This window comes from Sminthopsis crassicaudata, chromosome 4 (assembly GCF_048593235.1).
Source record: "Sminthopsis crassicaudata isolate SCR6 chromosome 4, ASM4859323v1, whole genome shotgun sequence".
In the NCBI taxonomy this organism is placed as follows: Eukaryota; Metazoa; Chordata; class Mammalia; order Dasyuromorphia; family Dasyuridae; genus Sminthopsis; species Sminthopsis crassicaudata.
The window spans coordinates 137,237,948-137,260,754 of NC_133620.1; the positions used below are offsets into that span (position 1 = coordinate 137,237,948).

Here is a 22,807-nt window from a genome sequence, read left to right on the forward strand (position 1 = left end):
TTCACTTTTACCATAAAATTGTACATGTAAAAAGATCCTTCTCTTTTATCATATACGATATTAAGTTAAAAGCAATTTTCTTTTACTTTAGATTGCTAGAGGTGAGCCACTTTCACAGAAAAGAGAATGTTGAAATGAGTGCCCATCATCTAGAGCTTTAATTTACTTTGTGTATTTCATAGTCTTAGCAAGAGTCATTTTTATATTAGTCACAGAAGCATAGAACATCAGCAATGGAAAGGAAGGCAAATATATCTTTCTTACATTCTGAGACAGCTCTAATTATCAGAAAGATTATCCTTAATTCAATCCTAAATGTGCCTTTTTGTAGCATATACCTTTGCTTCTAATTTTTGCCTCTTGAGCAAAACAGTAAATCTCTTTTCTCTTACTAGTGATAGCCCTTCAGGTATTTTGATAGCTATCATTTCCACCCCTTTCAACCTTCTGTATTACAAATTAAACATCCCTACTTCCTTCAGCTGAATCTCTTTAATATGCATGACCTTGAAGTCCTGATGTCTGTTATGTTTATTGATTTTATCTTTAAAGTGATATTATGAATTTGTGGATACTTTGTTACTTTGTGGATTCTTTGTTACTTTTCTTAATAATGTATTGGTATTTATCAATACATGTTGCAGTCAAAGCAATCTATTTGGTATTTGCTTAACATTGTGTTTTCCCATTTCCATGCTTTTGCCTATGTTCTCTTTGATCCCATTGACTGGAATATATGCCTGATATACAACTCTACCAGTTGAAGTCTTTTCCACATTATTAATGTAGTTGTAAGGGAAAACAATAATGTAAATAATAACTTTAAAATCAGTAAATATTAGCTAATACTGTGCAGACTTCTGTGATAAATGCTTGAAGAAGATATAACAATTTCTGGAATTTACATGATTGTGTCTCTGACACATAATTGTAAATAATCATAAATAACTTTAAATTATATTTAACTGTATATTAAAAATAGAAAAAATTCTTTTTGAGTTATGGGGGGGGATTATTAGTAGTTTGGGAGAAGAGGGAATAAAGGAAGACTTCTGGAGAAACTGGCATTTGAGTTGAATTCTAAAGAATATGTAGGAATTCCAGAGAAATATAGGAGGGGAACACATTGGAGGCATAGGCAAGAATGAAAACATGGGGTATACATGGAATGAATAGTCCAGTTTGTCCAGAGCATAAGGTAGAGAGAAGAGACGATCATAAAAGAAGGTTTAAAAAAAATGTAGTATTCAATTGTGAAAGACTTTGAAAGTTATCCAGTAAAGTTTCTTTTTTAATTGAATGATATAGTTTTATTTCATAGTGATATGAAAGATTGGTTATAATAGGGAGAGTGGAGACAAGATAACCTCTTATGCTATTGCCCCAGTAGAGATAGAAGGCTTTTACAGTAGGCCAGGTAGGTAAGTGATAATGAAAGTATGAGAGAGTGAGCAGTATAATTAGAGAGGACAGGATGGATTTGAGAGCCATTATTGAGTTACCCTCAGTGGAATTTGGTAGCTGAAAGGATAAAAAAGGTGAAGATGAGAAAAGAGGCAGAGCATTAAACTATAGTAGGAGTGCTGGATTTATAGTCAGATTTTAGCTTTGGTTCAAAACCTGGCTTTTCTATATGCTACTTGTGTTACTTTAAGGAAGTTACAAATCTCTTGGGATTTATATCAAATAAAGATGTTGATTTTATAAGGGAAAAGAACCCATGTGTGCAAAAATGTTTGTGGCAGCCCTTTTTATAGTGGCAAGAAACTGGAAATTGAGTGGATGCTCATCAATTGGAGAACGGCTGAATAAATTGTGGTATATGAATGTTATGGAATATTATTGTTCTGTAAGAAATGACCAGCAGGATGACTTCAGAGAGGCCTGGAGAGACTTACATGAACTGATGCTGAGTGAAATGAGCAGAACCAGGAGATCATTATACACGGCAACAACAAAACTATATGGTGATCAATTCTGATAGATGTGGCTCTTTCCAATAATGAGATGATTCAGGCCAGTGCCAATGGCCTTGTGATGGAGAGAGTCATCTGTACCCAGGAAGAGGACAGTGGGAACTAAGTGTGGATCACAACATAGTATTTTCACCTTTTAAAATTTTTATTTGCTTGCATTTTGTCTTGTCTCATTTTTTTAAAATCTGATTTTGTGTGTGTGTTGTATGTACCATAATAATTGTGGAAATGTGTGTAGAAGAACTGCACATGTTTAACATATTGAATTACTTGCCATCAGGGCAAGGGGTAGGGAGAAGGGAAAGAAAAAAATGGAACACAAGATTTTACAAAGGTAAATGTTGAAATTTATCTATGCATATGTTTTGAAAATAAACAGCTTTAATTAAAAAAAATTGATTTTATAAACAACAATTTATGCCAGACTAACCTCATTGCCTTTTTGAAATGTTTTTAGCAGTTTCCTATATTGGTAGACCAGGGAATGGTATAAATATAGTTGACTTAAATTTGGCAAAGCATTTAGCATTTCCTATAATATCCTTGTGAAAAAAAATGAATATGAGTTTGACAATAGTATTGTTAGGTGGGTGTTGTGTTAGTTTAATGGTCAGACCCAAAAAGTAGTTTTTAATAGCTAAGTGTTCACTTTTAAGGTGGTGTATAATGAAGTGGTCCATTGCCCCATGCTGTGTGATTTGCATAAAGGGATAGTCATGCTAGGCAGCAAAAATAGGGAGAATAACTAAAACACTCAATGACAAAAGTAAGATACTTAACTCCTCAAATTAACTTGAATGTTGGACTTATTCTAATAAGAAAAAATAATGAGGAAAAAGTAAAGTTTCAGATGGATTTAAAAAGGCAGCATTAGATGTATAAATTGAGGATATAACTAGGTAGTAGTTTGTGTGATAGAGTTGGAAGTTGAGATATTGCAAGCTCAGAATGGTAATGAAGACCAAAACAAACAAACAAAAAAACACTCCACTGAAATCATTTTGCACTCATCAAGTCAGTTTTGCCTTCCACATTTAGGAAAGGAACTGATAAGCTTGAAAGTGTCTAAATGAAGACAATCATGTTAGTGAAGAGCCTTATGTTAATGTCATGAAAATCAATTTAAAGAGATTTGGGGGCTGTGGTGGGGAGATGGGAAGAAGGGGAAGCAGAGCCAAGATGGTGTAGAGAAGCCAGGAATTTGCCTAAGTTCTCCCCATTTCTTTTGGAAACAATGTTAAAGTAATCTTCTAAAAGAATAGGCAAAAAAGATAGAGTGAAACAATTTTCTAGTCCAAGATAACTTAGAAGGACTTTAGGAAGGGTCTAATTGTGTAAGAGGGAAGCATGGCACAGCCATGCTGTGGTGTCCAGATAAATGAGTGGGAGGCTCTTTCTTAGCCACAGCACAGATCTACAACCAGAGCCCCGTAATCTGCACTCAGCAGGCTAGCTATGAGGCTTCCAGCCCCAACACAGCAGGCAAAGTGCCAACAGGGAACCAGGGCATACTAGGCATGTAGACTTGACCACTCCAGTATAGTGGGCAGGCCACCAGTCCCAGAGGTCCCAGTGTAGAAAGCCAGACCCTGGTCTCTATTACGGTAAGCTTGGGACAGTGTCCTCTATACCTCAGGTGCAGAGTTCAATTTTTTTAAATGAGCAAAATATCTATATTCAGAGAAAGAACTGTGGATTCCGAATGTAGATTGAAGCATATTATTTTTAATTTTTTTTTCATTTTTTGTCTTTTGTGGCTTTTCTCTTTTGTTCTGTTTCTTTCACAACATAACTAATGTGAAAATATGTTTAACATGATTTTACATGTATAGCTTGTATTAGATTGTTTGCCATCTTGGGGGAGGGAGGGAGGAATAAAAATTTGGAGCTCAAAATCTTATGAAAATGAATGTTGAAAATTATCTCTACATGTAATTGGAAAAAATAAAATACTATTTACAAAGAGAGAGAGAGACAGACAGACAGAAAGAGACTTAGGGGGGGATGGCATTTTCAAGTATTTAAAGGGCTTCCAATGAGAAAAAGAAGTAGACATTTCATGCTGCCCTTTACAAGACAGAATTAGGAAATATAGCATAGAAGTTGAAGAGAAGCAGATTTAGGCTTTGACCATGTATTCTCATGAACATATACTCATTAACATAACAGGGTCACAGTCCTCCAATACTGTCAAGCACCCATTTAAATAGAGGTTTACATTAGTCTCAAGTCTCTTGCTTTAGACCCTCTCGAGAATGGTGTTTGGAGTTTCCTGGCTCCAGAACCCTGTGGAGGTTGCCCCTCATCCATCCTTTATCACCATAACAACATTGTAATCCTTCATTATTGCTGATTTGATTGCCCAACAACAAAATCTTATATTTTTTCTTCCTTGCTTTCCCAAGTAATTTGAGAAAAGGGATAGTACTTCAGTGTTCCATAACTGTTAAACATATACACATATACAGTAGGCCTTTTGGTACCAAAACACCAACCAAGAGAAAGATCTCAGATTCCAGCCCCCAGTAAGAACCAAGTAGATATTCTGTGAACAGGGTATGTTCTGGCCATTCATCACAGTCTACCATTTTGGGAGATATCAAAGTAATAATTATTGCATAACATGGATATTTACTAAGTTAGAAGCCCTATCTAATCTTCCTTCTTCCCTAATACTTTAGAGACATCAAAATGACACTATCTTCAGTCATCTAGTATACTTGAGAGTGATACCTCAATCAGTTAGTGTTTACCATAACTATTGTAGGCAAACTTTCATCTCGTTTTGTAAGTGTAGTAATAAAATTGCTTTCTGTTGAGGCAAAACACATTCTTTGATGCTACTTCCTGCTTTCATACCAGTTTGCCTTGCTTCTGCCTCCTACCAGTCCTTTTAAGGACCCTTTTAAGACTCTCCTTTCCAACTCTAAATCTAAGATTCATCCTTGTAAAATCTTTTTTTTTTTTTTTTTTTAATTCTTTCAGCCTCCTCAAATTGCCTTGTATCTCCTTATCTGTTTACAAATAACCCTCCTGTAGAATATAAGCACTTGGAAGATAAGAACTGTTTTTCATTATTTTCTTCTTGAGCTTTTTCCCAGAGTCTTTCTCTGCTTTCATAATACTTCAAAGTTTCTGTAAGCTATAAACAAAAAGATCAGGGTCTCTCCTTTCTCAAGCCCCAAAAAGAAAGTATTGAATAATCAATTACTGTTACTGAGGAAAGTCTAGTGAGCTTTGTACCCCCCTGGTTATATCTTAATATCCTTAGTGCTGAGCACCATGCTCTGTATCACTTAATGTTTATAGAAATAAATTATTACATAAGGAGAGATCTTGTTAACAATAGAGGTTAGCCAGAGTTGGAACAAATTGCCCCAGGAAATAGAGATATCCTTTTCACTGAAGATTCTTGTGAAGACTGGATGACCATATATTGTTAAGGAGAGGATTCTTGTTCTGCACTAATTGGATTAGATGGATTCTCAGGTTCCTTGGAACTGCCAGGATTCCCAGAATTTTCTCTTGCCAGTCTAAATCCAGGATTCTATTAACAGAAAACAGGATAAATGGTTATACTTCCAGCAAATGTAATGAAGCTTTATTTAGCATGTTATGGTTACTTAAAATACTTTCCATACATCATTTCATTTGATTGCCACAACAATCCTGTGAAATATGTATATAAATACTTTTTATTCACATTTTACAGAAGAGGAAACTGAAGCCAAAAAAAGCTTGTCTAAAGCTGCTTCAATTTTAAGTCCTTGTATTTGAAGAGATGAGATTTCAATTGTTCTGAGAAATGATGATATATACCAATAATGACTCTAGTGTTTCTAGAATTGCATTTTACTAAGACTAATTGAAATCCTATTTCTTCTATCTAACTTTTCCTGATCCCTAAAATTAAAGGGATCCCTTCTCCCGTGAAATCTCATATTGCTTTGTACCGAGCTTTACTTGGCCTTATATTTTTCTTCCTTTGTCATAGTTTATTTTAGTGCCTTACTGTAGTTTAAAGCTAATCCTGTTTTCTCAAAGATATCCCAGTGGAATGGAATCTAAGTGTTTTAGCTATATGAGAGACTTTGAATTTTTTTTTTAATCTAAAAGCAATAGTTTTGACATATATTTTGAATTCCGACTATTAACAGATTTAAAGCAAGGGAAAAATATATTCATCAGTGACATGTCTTGTCTCTAGAATTGTTGATTAAATTCAGCTTTCACTAGCTGAATTCCAGTTTTTACACTGACTTTGAATACTTAATGATATTGTAAGCTTTAAATTACTCTTTTATTGACTAAAGCATAACTTGGGACTGAAGTTTAAGTATTTCATATCTTGAAAAGTCAAAATGCATCAAGAGAATGAGTGTTCTACCTTAGGTCAGGGGCAGATCTCAAGGGCAGAGTATAAGAGGCACTCAGAAGCTTATTCTGCCTGAGCCTGATAACAGGACATAAAGGTATTGAGTAGACCTCATTAACGAGGAAAAGCCTCCCTCAAACTCGGTTATGTGACCTGGGGACTATAAAAAGGGGGTTGCAGAAGGAGGGGGAGAGAACTCCGAGGAAGAAAGAGGAGAGAGAACTCCAGAGGGAAGGCTAGAGGGAATGTTAGGGAACACTATGTAAAGAGGTAGTTCTCTGATTGGGATAATCAGAGCTGAGACATCCGAAGACCTGGTGAAGGTGAGAAACCAGTTGACCCCCCCCCTGAGGCAAGCAGCTGGGAGGTAACAGTTCTAATTTTGAGTAGGAGGACCTAAGTTTGGGTCTCAACTATGCTGTATGCTCCCTTTAGCAAATCAGTTAACTCCTTTAGGCCTCAGTTTATTCATATATAAAATTCTAAGTTTGGACTAGATAACTTCTTAGGGACCTTACAAAACAAAATCTAAAATCCTATGATGTCATTTAGCATATATTTGAATTATTTTTTAATTTTTTTGCCTTTCTCAGTTATCTCTTAATTTAGGGAGGAGTGCTTATAAGGGTAAAACCTGATTGAAATCTTCAGTAGTTGTTAGAATAAGTTAAATAAATGTATGACTTCTTAACTAACTATAACAAAGTCAAATTTATGGTTAAGGGAAAGTTAGTATGGGCAGTAGTCTATATTGTTTTTTTAACTGCCAATATGAAGTCTAAATCTAGGTTCTGGATCAACATTCTCCTCAGGGTAATTTATTATTAGGTATAAATCTGTTATTTCAGTCCAAAGTACCTAAAGCAAAGGAGGATGGAGAACTTAAAGAAATTCAAGATGACTAAGGTTTGAGTATGCAAAGATTTGAAATGAGGATTTATCATGCTCAAGTAAACTCTGAATAGATTATGTAATGATATTTAGTCTTACTCTCTGAAAAACTCAAATCATTTTTGTGTTGTGTCCTTAATCTATTGAATATTTTTTGTTGTTGTTGTTGAATAAGTTTATTGTCTATCTGAAAATCTTCATAGAAAATTATAGATTTTGATGTTTTAACTGTCAGCTCCCTGCTCCTGAGCTCTGAGGAAACTTGCCTTCTTCTGAGCAACTCTGTCTTTCTTCTGGACAAGGGACATTTTGGGGCAGTTCCATCTTTTCTTTTTGACTTCCCTCTTGGGTTTCTTTTCGTACACTAGGTTCTCCCGTATACCACCATGAGCTTTCTTGTCCATCTCCTCCATGTCAGGAGTTATATTGTTCTTTATGTACTGTGAGAATTGTTTTTTGTAAGCATCTTCATCTTCTTCCATGAGATAATGCATATAATCTGCAACATTTTGGTCCATAATATGTTTACAATGTACTTCTGCATCAAATTCTTGGCTTTCTGAATCATACCCAGGGAAGCATTTGGTACTGTGAGGAATAGATAAACCACCATCCACAGCTCCCTTAAGGGCCCCAAAGACTTTGTTTCCTGTGGTAGTTCTGGCAAGACCTGCGTCCAGGTAGCAGGTAAAAGCACCAGGCTGACCATCAATGCTTTCAACATTGTATTCATCTCCGGTCACCTCTACCTGGCCTTCATAGATCTTGTCCATGCCAAATCTGTTAAGAAGCCTGCGGGCCAACAGCAGGCCTGTACAATAAGCAGCAGCATAATTTGTCAGGCCAACCTTCACACCAAACTTTGGTGACTTATGGGCATAAGTGGCACAGACATTCCTATCCCCTTCTATACGGGCATAGGCAATCTGGTAGATGATATTTCTTTTGGTGACCCAGACGATCATGGGATACTTGGGGGTGTTATATTTGTTCTTGTCCTGGATTACGAGGCATTTCCACACATAATAATCCGTTTTTCCCTCTCGCCTTCTCCAGAACTTCACCTGGTACTTCTTGAAGTAGGCCTTGTTCTTAACAACTTTAACAAACCCCATCCTGCCGAACGAGACCCGCGCCCTCGGCACAGACCAGTGGGCCTCGCAACGCTAAGGAAAAAAGGGCCAGAGCCCCGTGCATAGGTGCAGTATGTACAGCCGGCGGCTGACGCGGTGCTACGTGGGCTAATGAATATTTTTAAAAGAGGAAATATAAAAGATGATTTTTTTTATATTTTGCATCAAATATGTGTTTTTCTATGCGATTATCTCCCATTTGTCTATTATGCATTTTGCACGTATATGTATGTAGTTATTTTCTTGTTGTCTCCTCCATTAAAATGTGAATTCCTTTAGACATTGTTTTTTGCCTTTATATTCTCAACACTTAGTGATAGTATCAGGTACATAGTAAGAATGGAGTTGTTCACTGTCTAACTGACTGAAGCAAACCAGAAATTTTAAGAGATAAGGGTGTGTATTCTAGACATAAGAAACAGCCTATGTTTGGAGGTTATGGAGATGGGGAGATGGGGAATGTTGTAAAAGGAACAGAAATAAGACGCATTTGGCTAGAGCAGAGCTTGCATGAATGTATAGTAGATTTTGAAAGGCAGATTGGGGTTAGATTATGAAATTTTAAATGCCAAACAGAGGATTTTACATTTGGTTCTTAAAATTGTAAGTATGACCTCAACTTTATTGAATAGGGGAGTGGTGTGGATAGACCTTCCCTCTAGGAAAATTTCTTTGATAGCTTTATAAAAAGAAGATAGATTATTAAGGGAAAGGACTTGCTTTTATGGTATTGTATTAAATGATCTTGTAACATCCCTCCTACTCCCCAAATCTATGATCCTAGGAGCATCTATGTTGATAACTTTCTATATAGAAGCCCTAATACAATTCTGTTCTGTGTGTGTCTGTGTGTGTGTGTGTGTGTGTAAATATAATTCAACATTAGAGAAGGGTATACTCTCCCACTTTAAGATCATATATTGGAGGGCAAGAGAAAGCTTGCAAGAGCTGGAAAGGTAAGCTTATTATATTCTTTAATATTTGAGATAAAATAGCTGACACTGATGTGCGATGGTCCAGTCTAGCTCCTCTGAAGGGCTCAGAATAAGTCCTTGTCAGGATAAGCAAGAGTCCTTGCCCCACATTGGGCGCCAATTTGTAATGTGCTGTTGTCTCCAGAAGCTGCCGATCGATCGCTCTCTGGGAGGAGATCTGCTGTGTCAACTCAAATCTCTCGGACAGATTCTTCTTCCTGTAGAGAACCGTTGTCTCCAGACAGTTGCCATTAACTCTGGTCCAGAGAAGTGATTTCCCTTCCTGCAGAGAACCGCCTCAAGCCTGTCTAGAGCAGAGACTCCCTTTTCCTCCAGAGCTGCCCGCTTTTATACTCCCAGAGAATGGGCGTGGGATAATGCAAGGGCTTCTGGGAAAATTTACTTCAACCAATGAACTTGCTCCTTCTAAGCATGCAAGCTCTTCCCCAGGAATTCACAAGTAAAAACTCCCAGTAAAAGCCAGAACTAGAGAATTGTCAAGTACCGACTTAGCACTTAGTAAGAACCTAATCTCTCATTATCTCATTAGCACTTAGTAAGAACCTAACACTGATGTTGAGTCCAGAGATGGAAGTGGACTAATGTCTATGGTCACCCAGGTTACTGTATCCTAACGGTAGTACATAATCATGGGCATAGGAGGCTTTACCAGGTGGGGAGAAAGGGCCACAACAGTTTTTTCTTCATATTTTCTGTTTCTGGCATGGAATAAGAAGGATACTAGCTGAGGAGAAGCTTGGAAGTCCAGTTTTCTTGAAAAGATACTAGTTAATTTCTTTCCCTCAAACTTTGAACAGAATGTCAAACTAATAAATATATTTATATGGGCATATGGGAATGGGAGGGTGATGACAGAAAAAAGAGAGTCTGACTTGAAGAGAACATTCATTCAAGTTGGATAGTACTAAGCTAGTTATATTGGATGAATCTTATTTCAGCTAAAATATCAATAATAGAGTTTAGCATCTTAATATATAATGTCTCATGTTTATTTTACAATTCTTTTCTATCACAGAGCAGTTCTCAAATAGTGCTGCAGTGGCAAAGCTCATTAACAAAAGTTTGGCAAAATGCTTTAGACAGACCATTTTAATCATTATATATGTGTGTGTGTGTATATATATAGATATATATGTATATATATATCTATATATATATATGTATATGGTATTAAATAATGTAAGGTAAATTTGTTTTTATCTTATTTTGTTTAATAATTGTTTAATAATTTCTTACTTATTGATTCTGACCATAACTACAATTATCCATTAAGATGAATCTGATTGCTATCAATAATTGTTTTATAATTGCAGATATTACTGCATTCAACTCAAATGTCAACTACATGTAAAATACATTAGATGTGACAGCATGTTTTCATGTTTTTATTAATTATCTAAGCCAATAAAAGAGAATGCAAGATTACTTCAGGTTATGTTTTTGTGTTAAAAGTTAATTATTTTAAAATTCACTATATAATTTGTAAATAATTTTATGATTTTGCTGGAACAATGAAACAAGCTACTTTTAGTCATGTGTTAACATCAGACACTTTGAATCAGGGTAACGAGCAATACACTTAGATTTGTGATAATTGTGATATATGTTTTGCCACATTCTTTTTTAATTTGATACTAGGTTCATGGATGTTTGTTTAATTAATTTTTTGTATAACTAGAGGACCAAACCTGGAGTCAGGAAGACCTGAATTCAGATGAAGCTTGGAGTCAGCAAGATTTATCTTAAGTTCAGATCTACCCTCAGATACTTACTAGCTATATCAGCTTAGACAAGTTACTTAACCCTGTCACTTAACCTCAGTTTTCTTATCTCTAAAATGAAGTGGAGAAGGAAATGGCAAACTACTTCAGAATCCTTGCTAAGAAAACCCTAGAAAAGGTCATGAAGAGTCAGACAACAATGAACTATTCTTAAATTCTGATTTTATATAATTATCAATAGTAGTTATTGAACCAAAATTATTTGTAATTAAACAATAAGAGTGTGACTAGACACTAATTATTTTATACCAGCCCTGCTGAGACAGACCTCTTTTCAATTAATTGTACCATCATTAACTCTAGTGAGTATTCATTGATTAGTTCATGATCAATAATGTCAACTTTTCAGTGTTCTCATCCAGTTTTTGAAAACTCACTGAACTGACTGCTACACTATGTTCATTAACCATACAAAGCAAACCTTTTTGACATTTTCTTTGCAAAATCCTCTGGGTTTAAACTTAGGGTTCTTCAGAATACTGTCTGTAAAATACCATTTTAGATGACCCAGGATAGTGATAAGCTCACAACAAGTGCTTTATATTTGCATTTAGTTAACTTGTTTGGTGAATGTCATTAAATGAGCTGGTCTAACCTAAGATTTGAAGTTGGAAAGCTTCTGACATGTGTTCTCTATTTAGTCCCAAACACAACTTCCTGTGAGCCTATTGCAACATAGGGCTAAATACACTGAACTATATAAAACCAATCAGTCAACAAGTATTTATTAAGAATCCACTACATGCCAGGTACTGTGCTAAGTATTAAGAGATATTAGCTCAAGTTCAAGATTAATTTTTGGAATTTCTGCATATGACTAACCTATGATATCTATTGTGTGATCTATTTTAATTAGTGCTGACAAGTTTTTCACAAATTTGGGGTTTGGCATTGTTGTAGAGTCACTGGATAATTACATTTAATCAACTTCTGTAAACCGTTTTGACAATATTTAGGGTTGGGGTCTTTTACATTATTTTATCTACCTTGTCTATCACATAATGTTCAAATTGAAAAGGGACCTTAAAGATCATTCAGCCTAACCATTACCTTGTGAGGAAATACGGTTAAGAGAAGTTGTGTCTTGTGCAAGGTCACAACACTACTAAGCAATGGGACCAACTTTAAAACTGGAGTCTCATGGTTTCCTTTCTCATCAAATAGTTTTTATGGAGGAGTCTTTTGAAGATTCCTGTAGTTTATCCCTTCTGAGGATGTTGAAGGTTACTCTCAAAGATTTTTGATCATGCATTCTGAATTGCTGGGCACAATTAATCAATATTAGTTCCCAAATTTTAAACTGGTGTAATAAATTCCCTTTCTGGGATTTTAGAACGCAGTGATTCCCAGCCTCCCACCTTTCTTCTCAATATTTCAGATTTGAGGGATAGCCCTTAGTGTCAGTAATAGTAATAGTCAGTAGTTATTTTGTTTGCCAATTCAAAAGCTAAGGGATTCTTATCTGACAATCTTCACAAATGTTAAAATGCCATTAATTATTCAGTATGTCTAGAAATTTTCATTGTGGATTAGATGTACCTGACTCTCATTTCATTGAATCCTATCAAGTGCTAATGTCACGTTTTATAAATCTAGAAGACATTAAAATTTAACACATGAATTTTTTTTTCTTTTTTAGAAAATACTTTTTGAGAGGCACTTGGTATGAGAAATGAGGGTTATTGTTTTCTTTTTATCAAAGATTATACAAAATCCATTCTTCTTTCTTTCAATTAAGGTGGATGTGGGAGTGGTTCATTTCACTCCCCTAGTGCAACCACGAATAAATCAGCCGTTTAAGCTTGTGGAAAAAGTTGTTCAAAGTACTTTTCAGTTCAGAAGGAAATACTGCCATCATGGGATTGGGTAAGAAATTTTTTCTTTGTATTCTCCTGATTCCTTATTTTAGTGTTCTACTACATTATACTGCCTTTTTAAGGCCAGATTGGATATGTATGGCCTGGTTTCCATCAATCATTCAGTTAATAAGCATTTATAAAGTGCTTAATATATGCTAAGGAGACTATCTCCAATCACCTTGATCTATAGCTTGCCACTGGACTCAGATGACTCTGGAGGAGAGAAGGAGACTGCTAACTTTGCACAGCCCTGCCTCACTTAAATCCAGTTCATTTGCATATTCAGTTCATTGCATTATCTCCCTGATGTCATTGGTCCTCTTCCAGAAGGAAGCATAAATAACAACAACAACAATGAAGATTATCACAGCAATGAAGGAGAATCTGTGTCAAAGTTGGAAGAATTGAATTCCAAGCATCAATTTGAATTTTAAGTAATTTGTAGGTTATTTCTGTCTATCTAAAGTTTGAAACCACACAAAAATTTGATACTACCTCAGTGCTGTTGAGAATTCATGATGTATCAATCTTAAATAGTAGCCCATTTAAGGAGCTAAATTGTAACCATCATAAAACTTGAGAAAATTTAGTTAAGGTAGCCAGAGCCAAATTTTGTAAAATGCTGACACGTTTCTTAGGATATTAGCACTTTAGATCTCTGGAACATGGACAAAAAGCTAGAAGTGAGGGGGGAAAATGCTTGAATGATATCACCTAATTAATATACTCCAACTTGTTCACTTTATTATTATTTATAGTCAGTTTAGTTTTTTTACATGCAAATCTAATAAGCTTGACTTTCTGGTTTCCCAGCCCACAATAAACTAGAAAAGCCCCTAATTTTAAGAGATCTTATAGGAGAGCTAACTTATATCTAGGCAAACTAATAGGAAAGAAGAAAAACTAGGACAACAGTCTGGGATAATGAGATAATGTTAAAAGTTTGGAAGTGGTATATAATCACTGATGATTATAGTAATGTTTCTCAGGTCTCAATAAAGGGATATTGTAATGAGCATTTTCTAAATCCATACCATATATTTTTTAAAATTTTAAAACTTGTGTCTCTATGAAAACTCAGTTACTTAGAATGTTAAAAATGATTTCCTCTCCAAAAGTTTTATCTTCTAAGGTTTTAATGATTTTTAAAAATTTCCTTCATGCTTATAGAAATATCAAATTTAGGGGCAGCTAGGGGGTGCAGTGGATAGAGCATCAGTCCTAAGTCAGGAGGACCTGAGTTCAAATGTGACCTCAGACACTTAACACTTGCTAGCTGTGTGACCCTGGGCAAGTCACTTAACCCCAATTGCCTCAGCAAAAGAAAAAAAAAAAGGGGAAAAAAAAAGAATTATCAAATTTAATACCTTTTAACCTCTAATAATCCTAAATCACTATTGGGATTTAGGATTATTGGATCATAGATTTGGGCTGGAAAGGACCTCAGAGGATATCTATGCCATCCCCTTGGTTTTACAAATGAAGAAACAGAGTCTCAGGGAGGTTACATGAGTCCTTAAAATCAGAGGCAAGATATGATTCCATGGCCCCCAATTCCAACCACAACTAGTACTCTTTCTACCACATCTTGCTGCCTCTCTTACTTTATGTGTTTATATGGATCCTCACAAGTAATAATAATTTAATATAAAAAGACAAATTACAAGTTACAAATCAGTAGGATTACATGTCATCAGGCTGCCTAATTATTAATCTGTGATGCTGCTATAAAGATTATAGACTTAGAGCTAGGAGGCTCATTGATCCTAGGATTGAGTACCTTCATTTTTCAGAAGAGGAAGTTGAAGCTTATGAAGTTTAAGTGATTTTGCCAAAGGTTATACAACTAGTTAAATTTCAGGGATAGAATTTCTTTGGCTATAAAATGAGCTGGATAAGGAAATAGCAAGTATCTCTGCCAAGAAAACCTCAACTTGAGGTAGCTAGGTGGAGTAGTGGATAGAGTGTCAGCCCTTGAACTCAGGAGGACCTGAGTTCAAATTTGGCCTCAGACACTTAACACTTCATAACTGTGTGACCCTGGGCAAGTCACTTAACTCCAATTGCCTCAGCATAAAGAACCCAAAAAAACCTCAAATGGACTCACAAAGATTCAGACATAACTGAAGTGACTTGTTAGCAATCATACCCCACCTCATCCAGGGTTATTGTGAGAATAAAATATGGTATTTGTAAAGTACTTTGCAAAGCAATATACAAATGTTGGTTACTTCTATTAATACTACTACTGTCATCACCATTACTATTAATACTACACAACTGCTTCTCATTAGTAACTGAAGCAAATAAACTCAAATCCCAAAATGTCCCTGTATTTAAAAAATAAAAAATAAAAAATTACAGCACAGTCCAAAGCCAAAGAATTCTACATCTAGCTGGCCCTAAAAAAGTGTATTGCAAAAGAATATGAATTTTCTGAGTTGCTCTTATGTGACTCATTAGCCCCCATGAATCAGAAGCAGGGAGGAAAAAAGCCACTTGATAAAAAAAACATGGCTATTGAGATAGCCATCAGATTAATTATAGCTCAGTCTTTCTTCAAGAAATCTTTTCTTTCAAACCTTTTTGGACTGGTTCCTTGGCATTTTGGAATCAAAATTTCATTCAAAAGAAAAATTTGAATTGAAAATATCTCTATAAAGCAAAATAAAACGCCAACTGGTTAATTAAAAAAAAAAAATCAGTGGTTTAATGAAATTATCTATACACTTGTAAGTGACCATGTTTTTACAATACCTTCAACTTTGTAGAAAAAAGATTTATCTAAAGTCTTATGATTTTTCTTCCATTAAATGCCAATGTCTTCTCATGAAATGGAGGCAGCTTTGAATTCTTGTGGTCTTGCTGGCAGAGCACATGTTGTCAGGTTCTACTGATTATGCTACCAAGTTGGAAAGATAGTGAACACAGGTTTTTGTCAGTAATTGAATTATTTTGCTGAATCCTCGGCCTGTGTGATTGTAAAACACTTTTGCTATAAATTTGTGGAAGGCTCATTCCCAGAAAGCTGTCTGTCTAGAGCACTTAGTGGGAATTGTTTACCAGTATATGTGTAAGGGTTGTGATTTGCATTCAGAAAATTATCTACACTGATCAAGGCTTTTGAATTAGGTGATTATAAAAATGTTTATTATATAATATATCTGGTTTTCAAGGTATTTTAAAGTATAAAAACATGCCTTTGAATGGAAAAGACTATTTCTTGATATTCAGATGATTTCAGAGTACCATAAAGAGGTAGGATCCATAGGTCCAAGTGCCCATGAAGATTATTTGGACAATTTATCAGCACAAACTCTCTGAAAAACTAACAGTGTAGTTAACAACATTGTCACTTTGCTCTATTAAAATCACATGACTGTTTTAACTAATTTTAATTTGGTTAGTAAAAATCCTGCTGCTCCTTATCACTCTGTGAGCACCACGTTTAAGCTTGCTGGAGTCCCAGTGATGTTTACTGCTGTTCTCTTCTTTAACCTGCTGTCAGGAGGAAAACAGGTTTTATTATCTCCTGAAACAGCACACTTCTTTAGGCAGTTTTAGAAAAGGGTTTATTACTACTTGAAAATATGCAGGATAGTTGCAATTATACATGAAACGGGAAAGGTTCTTATTAATCATACTATATAAAGAAATGTGAAACTAAACTTGATCAGTTATACTTCCTTAAATTGAATCCTTAAATTGGTAAATTTTATAACTTCTTCTAACTTCCAGCTCAGATAAGATTGGACTAACCGTAAGATCAAGAAGGAGAATATGCTAGGAAGGGGAAAGGTTAAGTCTGGTGTGATTGATAGAAAGACATTCTTCAACTAACTCCCTATGTATCACAACCTAAAGAATGTGTTTGTGAGGTCCTGTGGCCAAAAATGTCATCACAGAAAGCCAACCTTCTACTGCTAAGTATCTTTAAACTTAACTTAGTAGGTTGGTCATTGGGTGACAAATACCCAGTGTTACCAGACCCATCCTTAGTCTCCTTCATTCCAGGATGAATCATCAGAGAATAAAGCAAATAATTCCTCTACTCAACAACTAGGGTAATATATTGTTTTTCCCCCAGAAATGCTACATGTAAACATATTGGTTAATAAGATTAGAAGTATATGCAGTTAACAACAAAATTTTATTTTGATGATAGCAACATTGCAGTCTAAAGGAAAAAAAAACCTTTCAGCACATGCACCCAGGTTCCTACCTTCTCTATGGTTCAATGAAGTATAGGGGTTTTTGTTTGTTTATTTAAGATCTTTACATAAAACTTTTCCCCCCTTTTTCTTCCATCAGAATCCTATTCCCACAAGCTGATCGCTCAGAAAACACTCAAAAAATGTTAATGTTGGCTGATGTGGACCCTACTTTACGACCAGCCCAGCTCTCCATGTTGCATTTCAAGAACCTGTGTGATGTCTACAGAAAAATGTGTGATGAAGACCCAAATCTTTTCACCTACAACTTCAGGGATGAACTCAGGCAAAAAAAAAGCAAAAAGCCTATAAAAGAAGATACAGATGACGATAATGATTGATTTAGATTCAATATAAGTTTCATTTGGACTATAATAATGTGCATAATTTTAAAATTCATGATGTCAAATTTCAGATGTGGATTTTTTCCCATTTACTCTAATTAGGATAGAGATATTACTATGTTACATAGATTATCTAAAGGCTTTTTCATTGTGACAATGATGTTTCAGTAAGTTTCAATAAAAATACCAATACCCAGATGTGACTTATTTTTTCTTTTACTATACAGGTTGATAGAGAAAATAAATACAATCAAATAAGATTAAAGTACAAGCATTTTTAATAGATATACTGCACAGATATATTTATATATATATATATGTTTATTATAAACAGCCTCTCTTATAACCTTATAAAAATGAAATTCTTGCACATTGTGCCCCCTAAACCATATTTAAAAATAACTTTAAAGCATAATTAAGCAAAGATAAACAGCTGAAAGAAAATGCCCAGAGGATTAAAAAAAAAAGTTAACCTTTAATTAATCACAAATTTCCCACCTTTTTTCACATAACTTAAAATAATTAAAATGCATTTTTATTTTAAAGACATCAAATAATTTTGATACCTGCTCAAAAAAGGATATAAACTAAGTAATTTACAGATTCTGACCAGCTTAATCTACTTTTCTGATATACAATAAATTAAAATAACTTAAACCTTTACAACTATTCTTTTGTGGGAAAACAGTGCACAAAATCAAAGTTAGTAGTTTTCCAGCAATTTCCACTTTACCACTAGTTGAAGAGCAAAAGGAGCCACTTGAACCATATGTGGATTATTATTAAAATTTTAGAGTCAGCGCTATGATTTTCCATGGCTCTCAGTCTCATAAAAGCACTCCTCGTTAACAACAGATGTTAAGCTCTGGACACTGAATTCTCTCTCTAGTATGGAATTTAAATCAATGTTAGCATTTTCAGATTTACTGTCAAGAGACTGATGGCGTGCTTGTAGCGTTAATAAAGTTCCTCTATCCCTTTTGGTACTGTTTGCTTTCCGTTTAATGGGACAGAAATGTCCACGCACCAGTTTAGGATGCTCAACACTGTTATGATTGTTTCCAACCTCTGTTTTGGGCTGCTCTTCATTTGTGCTGCCACCATCAGGGTCCTCAGAGATCTTCAGCCTTTGGAACTGAATCTCAATGTCTTTTGTGGGGCTGCCCTTTTTCAGAGTCTGATGAAAATCATCATCTTCATCACTCAGAATATCAGATTCTTTAATAAGACTGTCTGAAAAATCAGATGAACATGTCTGTGGGTACTTCTCAGGTGATGAATCCTTGGATTCCTGTCTACTTTCTGTAGTGTGACAACCACTGCTTTGTGTACTACTACTCAGGCTACATTCATCAGAATCCAGTAAATTTCCTTTTCCAGTATCACTGTTCCACTCATTGCTGGAAGAATTTTTTAGTACCCTTAAGGACCTTGATGAAGCTGCAATTAAAAAAATATATTTTGCATTAAGATATAGAAACATGATTTAAAATATTGTAATATCATAAAGCAATTGAACACTTTAATACCATTTCAACTTATAAATTTTACACATTTCACCTTTTAGTGATTTAAATATGACATATTCAGTAACTGTCATATTCAATAACTATAGTTATATAATTCAATAACTATAAGTACTTATATAAAAGAAATACATATAGCAACAAAAGGGATAATAGTTGTTTCTACTTTCTATTAAGATTGCTGGGAAAAGATGATAAAGTATTTTTACAATGGCCAATTAACAGAGCTTGAATTTTTTTTTCTTCTTAGAGGTACAAAAATTCCACACTAGTCCATATGAAGTCAAAATACCAATTACTAATGAAATCTAGATTTCCACTGCAAGTACTTCCTGCCTAATGACAAAGCTTCTCTTACTCAAAGAATAAGATTTGGGAAAATCACAAAATTATGTCATTTTTGAGTACCTTTCCAACCTTGGATATATCTCTTGCTAACTTGGTTTGTAAATTTTTTTCTTTTTTAGGATTTCTATACTTTGAATAAATGAAAACTATTGCATTTACTCATTTGTGCTAATTTTTGTTATTTAAGGAGGAAAGAATTAGACGTACCAGAATTTTTCATAAAATAACAACATATTGATAGTTTTTCTAACACAATTTGCATTTCTAGCCATGGTATATTTGAAATGCTCTAAGTTTTGTGACAAAATTCTAAAAATAAATAGGGTTTTAAGAGATAGAATGAGTGGGATCTTAGAGATTTTTATCTAATCTAATCTCTTCAATCCACTAATAAGGAATTTGCCTCAGAGAATTTGTTTTATGGTCTTACCAGTACACAAAAATAATGTGTTATTCTTTTTCTTTTCAATATCTCAATACTTCAAGGATCAATGATTTTGTCAATGTGTATACATCCTCTATAATCAGGACTTAGTAATTTAAGTCATTCTAGAGCAATGTGTGTGGTCTCACTAGCCTGTAAACCCAGCTACCAGAGAAGCTGAGTGCGGAATTTTCAGCTGTAGTGGGTACCTGATACCAGTGCGGTGAGTCTGTCTATAATTTGAAACAGAGTAGATCAAAACTGTGAAAATGATAAATATTGAGATTGAGGGAGAGAGGGAGAAAAAGACAGAGAGTTTGGTCCTGTAGCCAGTCTAGTGATGAACCTCTCTAAAATTAGCTAAATTGGTTTTTGGATCATAATTAACTTTTTCAAAGTCAGCAGGATCTTCCAAAGTTTATATTCCTGGAAATTGAGCTGATGCCCCTCAGCTTGGAAAAGGCTGAATAAGTTATAGTCTTTGAAGGTAATGGAATATATTATTCTATAAGAAATGATGAGCAAGTTGATTTCAGAAAAGCCTAGAAAGACAAGCTGATGCTGAGTGAAATGAGCAGAATCAGAACATCGTGCACACTGACAGCAAGATTAGGTGATGATCAACTATGGTAGAATAGACTTAGCTCTTTTCAGCAATACAGTGATCCAAGACAATTCCAATAGATTTGGGATAGAAAATGCCTTTGGCATGCAGAGGGAGAACTATGAAAACTGAATGCAGATCGAAGCATATCATTTTCACCTTTTGTTTGTTTGCTTTTTTTTTCTTCTCATGATTTTCCTTCTGTTTTGATTTTTCTTTCACCATATGACAAATATGGAAATATGTTTAAAAGAATGGTACATGTAGTAAATTGCTTGCTGTCTTGGGAAAGGAGGAAGGTAAGGAAGGGAGAAAAAAAACTAGAACTCAAAATCTTACAAAAATAAATATTGAAAACTATCTTTACATGTAATTGGAAAAATAAAATGCTACTGAAATTTTTTTTAAAAAGCTTACATTCCATTTCAAATAGCCTTGAAAAATTCTATGTCTTGATAATACATTATAATTTTTAAAGGAAGTTTTTGGGATAAAAGTATATATAAGGAACAAATTCAAATATATAAAAAGGGCCATTCCCCAGGAACCAAAAGCTCAAAGGATAAGAATAGGCATTCTTAGAGGAAGAAATCCCAGTCAATCAACAACCATATGAAAAAGCCCCAATTCACTAATAGAGAAATTAAAATATTAACAAATCTCTCAGACTCCATCTCATACCAATCAGATCAGTAAATATAAAAAGGAATTGGAGGATTGCAAGAAAAGAGGTATACTTATGTATAATATTGCATAACTGATGTATAATATTCCATCATGGAAAACAATTTGGAACTTTGCGCAGTCAGTAGACTGAGCATAGTTGATTAAGTGATACTAATCTGAGGCCTATACTCCAAAGGATCTATTTGTACAAAAAAAGATGTAGCATATGTTTTTTAGTCACAAGAACTGAAAACCAAAAGGGTGCCCATCAACTGGGAAATGATTAAACAACATGTGCAGATAAACAGAATGTTTTTGCACCATAAGAAATTACAAAAGTATGATACCACAGAAATCTGGAAAGATTTATATGAACTAAAATAAAATGATGCCAGGAGAAGATCTGATACAGTAACATTTTAAAGGATATTATCTAACTCACACTTAAGTCTGATTGATTGACACACTCACCAGCAATGATTGTAGCAAATCAGTGATGACTCCTGATAGCCACCTTCTAACAGTAAGGCAATGGACTCAAGATGTAGAACAAAATATATGTTTTTAGGCATGGCAAATGTGGGAATTTGTTAAAAGGATTCTTTCTCATACCATTTGTGGGGTTGGGGAGTAGCAAAAGGAGGGAAGATGAAAGAAAGAAAAGGATTTTTTTTAAATGCAGAGAAAAGAAGACCAAACCAGATAATTTTGTTAAGTTACACACTGAATTTATATGTTTAAAAGGAAAAGCAAGATGTATATACGAGAAATTAGTGGTTTCATGTATAAATTTGTTTTGGTTCTACTTTCTGTATAAAACTGCTTTTATGTCTGTTAAATTTGGAATTTTCTTTAAAAAGTTTTAATCAAATTTGACTTTAATATTTTTATATTTTGCCTAAGGGCTAAGCATTTCAAAGAATAGCAGTTTATATCACCTTTAAAGTCTCCTTTGCTAGATATGCTATGTCCAAAGTTCTCTTTTCTTTTGTCCTACACACTTAGTAACATCACTTCTGCTTAAATGGGTTTAATTAGTATCTTTCTACAAATGATTTCCAGATCAACACATTTATTCCAGATATCTCTCTAGAACTCTAGTCTCACATTATAACTGCCATTGGGGCATTTTGAACTGAATATCCCAAAGGCTTCTCAAGCTAAAAGAGAACTCATTTGCTCCAAAATCTGTTCCTCTTTCAAACTTAATTTTTGAGGGAACTATTTTCTGGTGTGTCTCATGATCCACTTTACAACCTCAAAGTCATTTATCCTTAACTTCTGATTTTTCTTCACTCAACATATCCAATCAGTCACAATTTCATGTCAATTCTGCCTTCACAATACCTAATATATGATCCACATTCCACACTGATATGGCTACCACTTAGTGGCTGTTTTTATCACCTCTGTCCCACCAAATTGCATTAGACTACTAATTAATTGTTCTCCTTATCTCAAGTACTTTACCCTTGACTGTGCATCTATCACACAGCTGTCAAGTAATATTACTAAAGCAGAGAACTGACCATCTCTCTCTCTGATTCAAAAAACTCTAAAAGGTCTCTATTTTAGAATTAAATATCAACTCATGTTTGGCATTTAAAATACTTCTTCATTAATTTGTAATCAACCTATCATTCAAGCTTTATCCTAAGTTACTTCCCTTAACTC

The 22,807-nt window shown here is 34.6% G+C and overlaps 3 protein-coding genes across 12 annotated transcripts in view; 1 reads left to right on the forward strand and 2 right to left on the reverse strand.

Moving 5' to 3' along the window:
- The window catches only part of TFB1M (transcription factor B1, mitochondrial), a 69,084-nt gene extending 51,323 nt beyond the window's left edge, over positions 1–17,761 (forward strand). For both annotated transcript variants that reach the window (XM_074309467.1, XM_074309468.1), the window contains exons 6-7: positions 12,890–13,017; positions 17,322–17,761. In XM_074309467.1, the coding sequence (XP_074165568.1) occupies positions 12,890–13,017; positions 17,322–17,562 (369 nt within the window). In that variant the 3' untranslated portion in view covers positions 17,563–17,761. The remainder of the gene's footprint in view (positions 1–12,889; positions 13,018–17,321) is intronic.
- On the reverse strand, positions 7,423–8,433 carry LOC141565830 (large ribosomal subunit protein uL18-like). Its single transcript, XM_074309469.1, has one exon. The coding sequence runs from the start codon at positions 8,355–8,357 to the stop codon at positions 7,467–7,469; it is 891 nt and encodes a 296-aa protein (XP_074165570.1). The 5' UTR covers positions 8,358–8,433; the 3' UTR covers positions 7,423–7,466.
- A 112-nt stretch (positions 17,762–17,873) lies between the features above and the next one.
- TIAM2 (TIAM Rac1 associated GEF 2) overlaps positions 17,874–22,807 on the reverse strand; it is a 281,831-nt gene continuing 276,897 nt past the window's right edge. For all 9 annotated transcript variants that reach the window (XM_074309456.1, XM_074309459.1, XM_074309452.1 and 6 more), the window contains one exon: positions 17,874–19,005. In XM_074309456.1, coding sequence (XP_074165557.1) covers positions 18,368–19,005 — 638 coding nt within the window. In that variant the 3' untranslated portion in view covers positions 17,874–18,367. The remainder of the gene's footprint in view (positions 19,006–22,807) is intronic.

Bases quoted from the DNA above. Each gene is read 5' to 3' on its own strand.
- LOC141565830 (XM_074309469.1), bottom strand. From the start codon at position 8,357: ATGGGGTTTGTTAAAGTTGTTAAGAACAAGGCCTACTTCAAGAAGTAC.